Source organism: Fundulus heteroclitus, chromosome 8 (assembly GCF_011125445.2).
Source record: "Fundulus heteroclitus isolate FHET01 chromosome 8, MU-UCD_Fhet_4.1, whole genome shotgun sequence".
In the NCBI taxonomy this organism is placed as follows: domain Eukaryota; kingdom Metazoa; phylum Chordata; class Actinopteri; order Cyprinodontiformes; family Fundulidae; genus Fundulus; species Fundulus heteroclitus.
The window spans coordinates 21,804,636-21,816,810 of record NC_046368.1 but is presented as its reverse complement, the minus strand read 5'-3'; the positions used below and the strand labels follow the sequence as shown (position 1 = coordinate 21,816,810).

At 46.9% G+C, this 12,175-nt stretch overlaps 1 protein-coding gene across 11 annotated transcripts in view; it reads right to left on the bottom strand.

Annotated features, from left to right (window-relative positions):
- Positions 1-12,175, bottom strand: part of cdk5rap2 (CDK5 regulatory subunit associated protein 2) — a 51,879-nt gene that overhangs the window by 2,371 nt on the left and 37,333 nt on the right. For 8 of the 11 annotated variants that reach the window (XM_036140360.1, XM_036140350.1, XM_036140354.1 and 5 more), the window contains 15 exons: positions 11,956-12,057; positions 11,432-11,580; positions 8,783-9,165; positions 8,438-8,670; positions 8,271-8,322; positions 5,281-5,453; positions 4,525-4,857; positions 3,248-3,373; positions 3,048-3,164; positions 2,799-2,967; positions 2,416-2,534; positions 765-977; positions 619-684; positions 281-543; positions 51-200 (listed from right to left, as the gene is read on the bottom strand). In XM_036140360.1, coding sequence (XP_035996253.1) covers positions 51-200; positions 281-543; positions 619-684; positions 765-977; positions 2,416-2,534; positions 2,799-2,967; positions 3,048-3,164; positions 3,248-3,373; positions 4,525-4,857; positions 5,281-5,453; positions 8,271-8,322; positions 8,438-8,670; positions 8,783-9,165; positions 11,432-11,580; positions 11,956-12,057 — 2,648 coding nt within the window. The remainder of the gene's footprint in view (positions 1-50; positions 201-280; positions 544-618; positions 685-764; positions 978-2,415; positions 2,535-2,798; positions 2,968-3,047; positions 3,165-3,247; positions 3,374-4,524; positions 4,858-5,280; positions 5,454-8,270; positions 8,323-8,437; positions 8,671-8,782; positions 9,166-11,431; positions 11,581-11,955; positions 12,058-12,175) is intronic. The other 3 variants (XM_036140352.1, XM_036140353.1, XM_036140357.1) reach the window with 3 other exon arrangements.

Genomic DNA, 12,175 nt, shown 5'->3' with positions numbered 1-12,175 from the left:
GGGGGGGCGGGAAGAGAGGCGAGCGAGTGCGTATGTGAGGCTGCTCCGACCTGCTGGTTGCCGGAGCCGTCCTCCGCCGGGAAACCGGCCGGCAGAGAGACCCTCCACAGGAGTTTGAGCAGCCGGCCGGCCTCCTCCAGGACCTGCTGCATGGTGTTGGTGCTGCTGGTCAGACTCTTCAGCTGCTGCTTTCCTCTCACCTAAAAAAAACAGGCAAGCAGAACCCCCTCAGCTCATGGTGACGCCTAAAGAAGCGTCCCCGCCGCAGCGCGCTCAGTACCTCGCCGTCGGCGCCCGGCTGTCCGAGCGCGAGCAGACAGTCGTGCAGCTGGGCGTCCATGCTGCGGGACAGCTTGCGGCCCTCGGAGATCGTCTTGCGGAGGGCGCTGTAGTCCTCGATCAGACCCAGAACGTGGCGGCCGCTGCGATTGGCCCACATGCGGTGGCCCGGCACCAGCCGGGAGGGAGCGCCGGTGACGCTGTCCCCGGAGCTGCTGCAGGCAGAGACGGCGTCCGCCTCCGAGTGGTTGTGATGTTTCACCTCTGAGAACAGAACTGTTAGGTTTGAGTCCTAAAAAATAAAAATAAAAAGCTAAAGAAGCGTGGAGCGTGTCTCACCGTGACGGACCACGGTGTGCTCGTGGCTGCTGAAGCCTTCCCGACCCGGTGACCGGCCCCCTTCCTCTGGAGCACAAGAGGTAAACATGATGTATTTCCCGCTTTCTCAGAGCGGATTAACACGGGGAGGGAAAACGGCGGCGTACCTGGATAGGACAGCAGGTAGTTGATGTTGATGGTGTCGGAGCGGCCGGCTCCTCTCAGCAGCTGCTCCTCCAGCTTGTGCCGCAGCGCCGTGTTGGTCTGGATGCTCCGCTCCAGCTGCAGCCTCAGGTGTCTGATCTCTGACAGCAGCTCTCCCAGGTCCACCGCGCCCGAGCAGGGGACGGGGACGGGCTGAGGGGCCCCCTCATGCCGTCCTAACGGGGAGAGACGGACAAACGTCACAGGCGATGTGAAACATAGACGTTTCTTCACTCATCTCACTGAAATACGCTTAAAAGACGTTTAAAGAGGTGAAGTCAGAAGACGAGAGATGAATAAATTCCTTCTATTGTCCCACTATGGGGAAGTTTTGGGCATGAAAGTGCTAAACAAATTATATTAATGAGAAAAATAAACAAGCTAAACTAATCTAGAGTTAGTTCTAATGCAACAGAGAATGAGTTATCAGAAAGATTAAATTAGGAACACCAGATTAAGTATTGCACAATTACTGATAATACGGCATATTCAGGTAGAAAAAGATGAAATATTCAGTTTAAACAGTGAGAAAACAGTAGAAACACCGACGGCCTGTTTACAGAACGATATGAGACGATATGAGACGATGGTACAGCAACGTCAGCTCATTCGGTTTCTTTCTAACTAACCTAATTAATGGAAAGGACATTTGTGGCGGATTCATGTTTAAATCCATCAGAAAATGAAGGAATTACACGATTCTCTCCCTTCATGCCTCACAGCGTCTGTCCCTGATCTTTATCTGAGTCGTATTGAACACAGCTGGGAAAAAAGCCTCAAGATACACACTGTTAATTTATTTATACAAATCATTTCTTTGTTCTTGAATTCTGATGCCTTTAATGAGCAGGAAGAACATTCTAGTTTTCACCAATTACCCGGCCAATCAGCAATCTATACCAATCCAAGGAAACAGTGGTCAGATCCTTATCTGGTTCACTGATTGGTGGATTTCCAACCCGTTTTATACTAAAGAGGCAGAATGAAAAAAAAAAAATAATAATTTGGGTTGCTTCATTTGGTTTGGTTTGGTTTGGTTTCTTCTTTTTCTTCTTCTTATTATTAATATTATATACTGTTTAGCATACATTAGCTCCAACAGGTCTCGACTTCCTAACTTCAGTTTAGTTTTAACTTTAACAATAACAAAAATAACACTTAAACAGGGAAATCTGAATTATTTATACCCTTTAAGAATGTACGACTGAAGGAGGAAGGATATGTGGTAAAATCTAAAAAGTGTGGAGTGCATTTGTATTTCCTGCCCTCTGATACGCTTAAATTAAACCCAACGCAACCAATTCAGGACTACTGCAAATGCAGTCCAGCTGTTTTTAACTTAAGTTTGGTATAAATAGAGCTTTTAAAGCACTTTTTAAAATATTGACAGCGCTACACTACATTAGGAAGACTGAGAGCTGCAGACTCCTGGCAGAGCTCAGCTCAGACCAAATAAAGACGACTACTGCTAACTGGGTATTTCCTAAAAAAGAAATACTTTGTCACGTTAAGTTTCTGAGAGAAATCATTTCTTTTCTTTGTGGATCATTTAATGTTAGATACATTATTTTTTTTAAAAGAAGCAAATGAATGTCAGACATGTGTTCAGATTACCGTGCTTGCTGGAGTCGCTCCTGAGGTTTTCGTAAACCTGCAGCTCCACCCGCAGAGACTGGAGCAGATGCTGGGAGTCGGACAGCTGCTGCCTCTGGAGCTTCGCCTCGCACTGCAACCTGCAGACGCCGCGGCGGCGGCACAGAAACGAAGAAGAGGTGGTCAGTACTGCCATCCGGCCCGGGAGCCGTAAGCGGAGCCGGCTGGAGCCAGGAGCCGTAAGCGGCGGAGAGGGAGAAAGTAAACCCGACTCCTGGCTTCCAGTTGCAGGTTTCTGAGTTATGCTAACGGCTTAGCAGGAAGCTAATGGGGAGGATGCTTCTGAACGCTCCTGAAGTTAAAGTTACAGAGAAATGCTGTGGGGCCGATGCGTTAGTGTGCACCTTTGCAGCTCCTCCTGCAGCAGCGACTTCTCCTGGCCGCTGCGCTCCAGCGTCTCCTGCAGGCGGCCGTTCAGCTGCCTCACAGCTTCGCACTCCTTCTTGCTCTGCTCCAGCTTGGCCGTGCGGCGGGCCAGAGCCTCCCGGAGCTTCTCGTTCTCCTTCTGCTTGTCTGAAAAGAGACGGAGCCGCATGTGAGGGAGGGAGCGCTCAACTGAGGAATCGCGCCGACCGAGTAGGAAGCAAAGGTACCTCTGGATCCCGTACTGAGCTGCTCCTTCAGCACCTGGTTCTGCTCCCAGAGGAGGCGCACCTCGCCGACCAGCTGGCCCTGCTCCTCGTTGCCGCGGATGAAGATGTTCGTGGCGGCTGAAAGCGGCGCGTAAACGTTGGTCAGTGGACATTTAGAGGGCAGAGGGGATGCGGTCGGCCGCGCGGCTGAGGTCGGGTACCTGGGTCTCGCTCCACCTCGGCCAGTCGGCTCTCCAGCTGTTCTCTCAGGCGGTCGTTGGTGCGGATGCTTTCCTCCAGGCGCTGCCGCAGGGCCCGGATCTCCTGGAGGTGTTCGGCCAGCAGGTCTGTCAGCCAGATCGAAGGAGAGCTTTGAAAGGTGACTGCTGGCTCCAATCGAACAATTCCACCCACAAAAATCTGTTTTTACTATTTAAAATGTATATGTGATTGTGATTATATGGTCAACACAAGAAGGCTTTCTGGCTATGTGTCCTTTATCCAGCCCGTATTAAACGTTATGCTCTAAACAAACCTCCCCCAGGCTGAGACAACTGTGCTGTTTAGGTGAAAACAGTAACGTGTGCCGCCACCTAAACACGCGCTTAACCTTCAAAGCTCACGCTGCAGGTGCTTTTCTTTTCTGCGTTTACAGGATCAGGAGTTTTCTGCTTCGTTTCTGCGGTTATTGCAGCTTTAAAGTCCTGCGTCGGCCGGAGGATTGTCGTAGGCTCTGATGTTCAGAACCAACGCAGGGCTACTTACTGAGTCTTAGGTTAAATTAGATTTACTGGTTATCTGCAGGTCGAACTTATTGTCTCCCTATACTCTTAAGTAAATTTAGGATTAATCAGGAAAATCTTCTGATCCTTTTTTTTGCTGGAATAAAATCTTCTACCTCAATAAAAAAAAAAGACCTTCAGCACTTTCATTATTCTTCTAATTGTCAAAATCCTTAGAATAATAATAATTTTAAAAGAAGAGTTGGTGATTATCTATATATATATATATATATATATATATATATATATATATATATATATATATATATATATATATATATATATATATATATGTAGTTGTTTGTATATCTGGAGCGTGCAACGAAAATAATTTCCCTCTGGGATTATTAAAGTATTTCTGATTCTGATTCAAAATCAGAATTAGCAGGCCTGAATGGAAACCAGAAATCCAGGAAAAGCCTGTTCAGACTATTTAACAACAAACCAACCAGAAGCTTATACCGATTAGAAATCAACGGTATGTAAAAGGCACAACATAAACAGTTGTATCATTACTGCACGAATGTTTCATCTGCATCCATCAATGATCGACTCACTGATGTACAACTCTGCTGTTTTCTGGGTTTTCTGCTAATTATTGACATTAATAGATTTCTCTCACATGACTAACGAGTGCTGAAACAAACAGGAAGCGCTGTGACCTTCACCAGGAAGCCTTGGTGGAGATCAGGCGTCTCCTGATGCCTCGTATTTACCTGAATTCACCACGTGAGGCGGCTGTCCTGCTTCTCCCTGCCGACCGATGCCTCCGCCCGGGTTATGTGCTGCCGTGTGGGGCCCTGGGGCCTCCTGACCGGGCCCCGGATCCTGCTCTGGGTGGTGAAAGCTGCTCTGCGACATGATTGAGCGATGCAGGTCCAGCTCGCTGCGTAGGGTGGCGTTGAGCTCCTCGTTGCTCCTCAGCTGCTCCTGCAGCCGCCGGTTCTCCCTCTGCAGGCCCTGCAGTCCTCTGCCGGCGTGTCCGTGAGGAGACGCGCCCTTCTCCTCGGCTCCTCCTGCAGGGGAGTTATGGCCAGAGGGCTGCCGGCCTGAAAAGAAACAGGACGACGTTTTACTATCCAGCTTCAGTAAAAAAGGTGCTAGCTTCCAGGGCCTGAGCTCCTAACAGCCTCCTGTGCCTCTTTTCCCCTCATGGGAAAGACAAGCTGAGGACTGAACCAGATAGCTGCTGCTGCTGAATAATGCAACTCTGAGTGGAGGTGGACTGAAACTGGACTCCGGCTCTGGCTGTGGTCGGGCTGCTGTGGCGTGCAGCTCGGCACTCAGGACGGATCTGAGTGGAAAATAAACAGCCTCTACAGGCAGGTGCTCAGAAAAGACTGAAAGCAGTCATAAAAGACAGGAAGTGGAGAAATGTGCATTTTGAATCGCTTGCATTAAAAACCAACAACTCCGACGCCACAGACTACATGTCAGAACCCAACATCTTATATTGCGGGGGGGGAACTCACCGTGCGTCCGGCTGCCGCCTTGTGTGTCGCTGCTGCTCTGGCGGGAGGACGTGGTCAGGTCCGAGCGGCTCAGGTCGGACTGGGAGCTGTGGTGGCTGCTGGGGGTCCGGCCTCGGACCTGCCTCTGGAGGCTCTGGATGAGGCGGTTCTTCTCCTGCAGCTCCTTAGCCAATCTGGGAGGAGAAGGAAGGAGTGGGGGGGGGGGGCGTCAGAGTGAGCGCTGCTAGCTCTGCTCCACCCCGCCTGCTAAAGGCTCATGCTAGCAGAATTAGATATAGCCCTGGACTTTGAATAGGACACATGAATATGCTTTTATCCAGCTCTTAGTTTAACGTTGAAGCTGGAAAGTCGATCTCTGGCCCAGCCTCAAGACTCTTGCAGCCAGTAACGAGTTTTCTTCCTGTATTGACCTTTAATTACAGGACTGTCTCAGAAAATTAGAATACTGTGATAAAGTTCTTTATTTTCTGTAATGCAATTAAAAAACATGTAATGAATACATTCTGGATTCATTACAAATCAACTGAAATATCGCAAGCCTTTTACTGTTTTAATATCGCTGATTATGGCGTCCAGCTGAAGAAAACTCAAAAATCCTATCTTAAAATATTAGAATATTTCCTCAGACCAAGTAAAAAAAAATTATAACAGCAAAACAAAATCAAACATTTGAAAATATCCGTTAATGCACTCAGTACTTGGTTGGGAATCCTTTTGCACAGATTACTGCATCAATGCGGCGTGGCATGGAGGCAATCAGCCTGTGGCATTGCTGAGGTGTTATGGATGCCCAGGATGCTTCAATAGCGGCCTTTAGCTCATTTACATTGTTGGCTCTGGTGTCTTTCAGCTTCTTCTTCACAATACGCCACAAATTCTCTATGGGGTTCAGGTCAGGGGAATTGGCAGGCCAATCAAGGACAGTAATGCCATGGTCAGTACACCAGTTACTGTGAGAATCTTATGTCGTCTCTTAACCACTACCATACTTGTGATTTAGTTTACTGAACCAAGCTGAGTGTTTTTCAAGGCTCAGGAAACCCTGAAGTGTTTCGAGTTAATTAGACGATTCAAGTGATTAGTTGAATAGCCTACTAGTATACTTTTTCACGATATTCTAAGATTTTGAGATATTTGGGTTTCTTCAGCTGTACGCCATAATCAGCGATATTAAAACAATAAAAGGCTTGCGATATTTCAGTTGATTTGTAATGAATCCAGAATGTATGACATTTCGTGTTTTTTAATTGCATTAAAGAAAATAAAGAACTTTATCACAGTATTCTAATTTTCTGAGACAGTCCTGTATCTCCTTCCACCTTGCCGTCGGCCGTGAGCCGGTTCCTAGGGCCGGCTGAAGAGAAGCGTCCCAGCAGAGTTAAGCTGCCTCCTCCAGGTTTCACCGTCGGGACGCCGTGTTCGGCGGGACGAGCAGTGAAAGGGTTCAACCACGCCGGGTTTTGCATGCAGGCTAAAACATTCCCCTTTTGGTGTGATCTGACCGAGGCACCTCTGACATTGCTTTAGGTCAACAGCAGCTTTCCACTCAATACAGAAAATATATTGAAGTTTGTGGCTGAAACTTGACAAAATATTAAACAAAAAGGAGTCAAAACGGCACTCAGAGAGAGAGAGGGAGAAATCAGAAGACAGTAGAAAGCCACGAAGGACTCTAACTAGACTAAGGTTTTAGAGAAACAGGAAGTGAGTGCACAGCAAGCATCACGCTGTCTGTGTGAATGAAGCCCACTCACAGGTCCAGCTGCTCCCTGGTGCACTCAGCCAGGCTGAGGTTCTGCTGCACAAGCAGTCTGGTGTGCTGCTGCAGCAGCTCCCGCTCCCCGTCTAGCTCCAGACGCAGGTTATCCATGTCCCGCTGGATTCTAGACAGGCTGTCCCCAGGAACCTGCTGATGCTCCCCGGGACTGTGGCCATTAGCAACGGGTTACTCTTCATAAAACGATTCACTCTGAAGGAATCTTTGAGCAACTTGGAACAGCCGTGAAAAACGTTCGCGTTGTCTGGAAGGGCTAAAAGATGATATGGCTGATCTAACTGTGAACATCAGGTGGTATAGCCTCTCACGCTTGGCTTGGGTCACAATTTTCACACATTAACTGTCGGTGGAAAGATTTTTAAAAAACCGCTGAACTTCTATTTATTGCATGTAGGAAAAAGGTCCAGTGACCTTCTTTCAGCCACCTGACCAGCAGTGTGCAGCAACAGGTGGGAGAGGAGCAACGCTTTACTCCAGTCTCTCTCTCTCTCTCTCTCTCATCTATAATGAACGACACCTTGAGGCCAGTAAGCGTCTCGCTTTAGGTGTAGGACGTAGGAGTGGAGCCGTCTGACCCACAGTCAGCCCACGTCATGACAGAGCGCCCAGACGTCGCTTCTAACATCTTTTAATGTGTTTATCACGTAAGCTCCACACATTTGTGCCACACTTTGGTCAGCTGTGCGGTTCTAAATAAAGTTGGCTTTGGCTAATTTAAGGAGAGAGACTTCAGAGGAGCCTGCAGCTTAGTTTATGCTGAAGCCATTCAGCTAGCTAGGCTAAATGTCGTCCAGGAGCTCGAGGGTAACCGTCTCTGGGTTTGGCATTCTGGTATCCCACTATATCGTTTTTGCTCACTTCCTTCAATTTCATCCGCTGCTCTCTGTTTCCAAGGAAACGTTTCAGTTAGTTTGTCCATTTACAGACAAACGGGATCTCTGTGAAAAAAGGACGAGGCTGTCATCGTTTAGGTGTACTGAGGTAGCGGTTCCTCCTTATTCCTCCTTTTATTTTTTTTTTAGTCCAACTGTTTTTAATGTTCTATTTTGTTTCTACATTTTATTTTTACTTGCTTTTATTCTGTTTAATTTTCCTATATTTTAATTGTCTCTGTACTGAATTGTGCTACACAAATAAATTTGCCTTGCCATATAGCTGCTAGCTCCCACCTAAAATATGCTGAGCAGAATAGGATGCTGGGTATGTGACGTACCTGTAGGACAGATCTAGAGCTGCCGCGTCCTCACCAACCAGAGGAGATTCTTCTAGAGGACAGAGACAAGGTTTGTCGTAAGTATGTCTGATTTTTGTTTATTTTTTACATGTGAAATGTTAGTTGTTCCACTAGCAGACATCTTTAACAGCAGCTTTAGCGGCCACCTTTGTCCAGCCGGCCCTCCAGCCCGTCCAGCAGGCTCAGGCTCTTCTCCAGCTGCTCCTTTATCACCTCCCCCATGTTGCGGTCCACCTCGCCGGCGTGCAGCAGCTCTTTGAAGGCTTTGTTCAGATCCTCCAGCTGCCGGCGCTGCAGAGCTCCCAGCCGCCGGCTCTCCTTGATCTGCTGCCGTAGCTGGGACAGCTCTCTGGCCTGCGACTTCACCAGAGAGTCCAGCCTGTCGAGGGGAAACAACGAGACGGTCAGCGAAAGTTGCTCCGGTGCTCGGGATGGAACGGCCAATCCCGGTTAAGACGGCGCGTCGACGGCGCAGCGAGGAGAGCCGTGACCTGGCAGGCGACGTGGAGCGGCTGCGGCTTTGACGCAGCTGTTCGCTCGTGCTCCGGTCCGGCGTCCTCTCCTTCCACAGCGCCGCGTTCACCGCAGCGGCTCTGTCCCTCGCCGCCTGGTTGTCGGCCTCCCGCTTCCCGCCTCTTTCCTGAGTGCGATCCGCTTTAGGCGCGCCTTCGTTTTCCCTGGCAGCCAGCGGCTCAGAGGCGTTGGCAGCTGCGTCGCCGGGGAGCGAGTTTCTGTGCAGGAGGCTTTGCATTTGGAGGATGACTTTCGTCTGGTGTTCCAGCTGGACCTTCAGCTCTCTGACTTGTGCTTGGAGCTGGAGGGGGTCCTCTGACGCGCCGTAGTCCTCGTACGTCTGCAGGCCTTTCAGACTGACCTAGAGAAACACAAGCGGTGGCAGATAAATTCAGCACAGAACCGATCACAGCTGAAAAAGTTAAATCTGGATTCCCAAGTAATGTGTTTTGCTAATACGGTCACCAGTAATCTATAACATCCCCACACTCTCAAAAGTTGGCATAGTAACTTTTTATCATTTATATGTATATATATTTATATATATATATATATATATATATATATATATATATATATATATATATATATATATATATATATATATATATACACATATACACACACATTTTTATTTGACTTTGACCCATCCAAGAAAACAACAAAGAGTTGTTTAATCGTAGCAGAGTCTGCCTCTAACCGAGGACCCGATGTGCAGCTGAAGTGAGGGATGTTTAAATCTTCTTAAAGAAGTTTGTTGTTGACCCAATGATGGTAGTTTTAACTTTTTCTGCTCCCGTTTTCTCCGTCTCCTCCCCTCCTAGATTTCCGCCCTATAATCCATGCCAACGACGAACGTTTTGTTTGGGTACGGGTCTCATGTACAGAACAGAAAAAGAGCTGAGGAATAACTTACTGCATAGGATCGTCTCTGAGGAAACATTTAATGAATCTGAATGTTCCCTTTGAATCTGCTTAAACCTTTCATAAGCATGGCGGCAAATTGCACGGGGTAATGAAACTGAACTAAATGGCGATGCCTGATCTGAGCCTAAGTATCCCGATCAGTTTTAAAACTCGCCTCCCAATACCTGTTGCTACAACATCAGGGTCAAACAAACATATTATATTAGCCCTGTTTACAGTTCATATATTAAATCTTGTTTTCTCTAACGATCAAAGCCTTTCACATTTATAACTACTATGAAAAAGTCTATATTGGCTGCTTCAGCTGTCTGTGGTGGCGTGCTCAGACATCCCCACTAACCGGTCCGTGTTGGCAGGAGCGCAGCAGACAGATTAGCTGAAACACATTTTTTATGTCAAGGTAAATGGCAAGTTTTTGAAGCAAGAGTGGCTTTTGCCCTCAGACAGTGGCAGTTCTAGACCAAATGTACCAGGGGGGCAATAAAACAGGGCGATATTTTATCCTTTAATACATTAAGTGAGCCACTTGTGATCAAGCAGATAAAAACCGACCCCATCTCAGTACGGCTGAGGCTAAACGTGAAACAGAGATCCGTTACGGTTTCTTTGCCAGAGCATATCACTGTACCAAATGTATTTAATGTCTCTTTAGTACCGGGGCCCGGTTCTACCGGAGCACTGGCCCCTGTTGGCCCCCGTCTCAAACCATTTCCTGGAATACTTGACTAAAATATTTACAACCTGAACAACCAACAAGTCCTGTCAACACAGTGCTGTTAGCCTAGCGCCTCAGCAAACGGCCCTACACGACACCAGCAGGGGGCGATGTTCAGAAACATCTTGGGAACACATTGTGAGCATTACTTTATTAACCCCAGGATGGAGCAGTGCATCAAGGCAACCTGCAGAAAGCCCAAAGTCAACGATCACAGATAGGAGAGATTGCAGCGTCCAGGATTTATTTGTTACCTGCACCAGCTAGGCTTTGATTTTAATAACTTTACTATTATTTAAAGCAGGCATGCCCAAAGTGCGGCCCGGGGGCCATTTGTGGCCCTTGTGATTTTGGGTGCCCCCCCCAACTGAATTTCAAGAAAGAGTTGGTGCAGGTGGTTGATGCCGATGGAAGAGTTTAGTTTTTAATTAGGGCAAAATTATTACAGCAAAGTTAAAACCCTACAATTGAAAATGTTACGTACAATACAAAGTACGCATGCAGGACTCATATTTTAATAAACGTTTTGACGTTCTCTTTAATTTCATAGTAACGTCTATCCAATGATATTTAATTACTCAAACGCATACTTTGGTGCATTAAAATCTGCTTTGAATTCAATTATGAAAACTGGCTAATTACATACAAAGACCATCTTTTAATATGACAAACGAGCAAAAGCCTCTTTTAAATTCTGGACCTACAATGATTTTCACATTCATTTCCGTAGAAAAATCTGACTTATTATTTAAAATGATCATAATTTGTAAAGCAGGTAAAAAAAAATTACAGAATTTATCTGGTTTAAAAAAAGGTTAATTTTTTGACTTGACAATTTTTGCACATGTACCGAAAGTTTGGACACTAGACTATGTGTTGGAAAACGGGTTAAACTCAAAAGACGCATGGAAAATTCCCGCTCAAGGCAATCAGCAGGATTCAAACATTCCTATATTGTTAAAAGAGCAAACATCAAAACGCCTACTTTGGCTGAGCTGAGAGCCGGGGAGCTTGGGTATGGAGTGCTGGAGTTTGAGTCCAGATTTTCAGTGGAGGAGAAGGTGGCGTGTTCGGTTTTCAACAGGGAGGGCAGGCTGGAAGCGCTGCGACTGGGGTTCACACCCACCTCTAGATCTGACAAAAAAACACAAAACCGCAGAGACATTAAAAAAAACAGAAGGTGAAACATTTAATCATTGTATTTGCAGCTAGAAATCAAATTTGAGAGATTAAAAAGGTGCTTGAAAGACGTCCCTGAACCTCAGAGGGAAACATGCAAGAACTGATCAGTGCAAATTCAACTTGTGGGGGAGATAAAAAAAAAAAAAAAAGAGTGCAGAAGGAAAGTTAAAACCAGAAACGAGACGCTGTGCGTTATAAGACCCGATCTGAAGACGCCTTGCTCCTCCATCCTCATGCAGACACACAGTGAAAGAATCTATCCCCACGTGAGATTAGTCTCCACGCACGCAGCAGACGACATGCAGAGTCTGCCCACAGACCGTCTACCTGTGCTACTGCTCTCTTCCCTATCGTTCTCACTCTTGCCACTGGTTTCGTAACCCAGGTCCTGCAAATCCACCTGCACGCTTTTGTCTCCCTGCTCAGGAGCTGCCGTTGGAAGCAATACATTTCAAGTTAGATGGGATTTCTTTAAAAGCAAAGAGAACATTGCATCTATCCATGTTTTTTTTTTTTCTAAAACAGCATCAGAACATGGACTGTAACA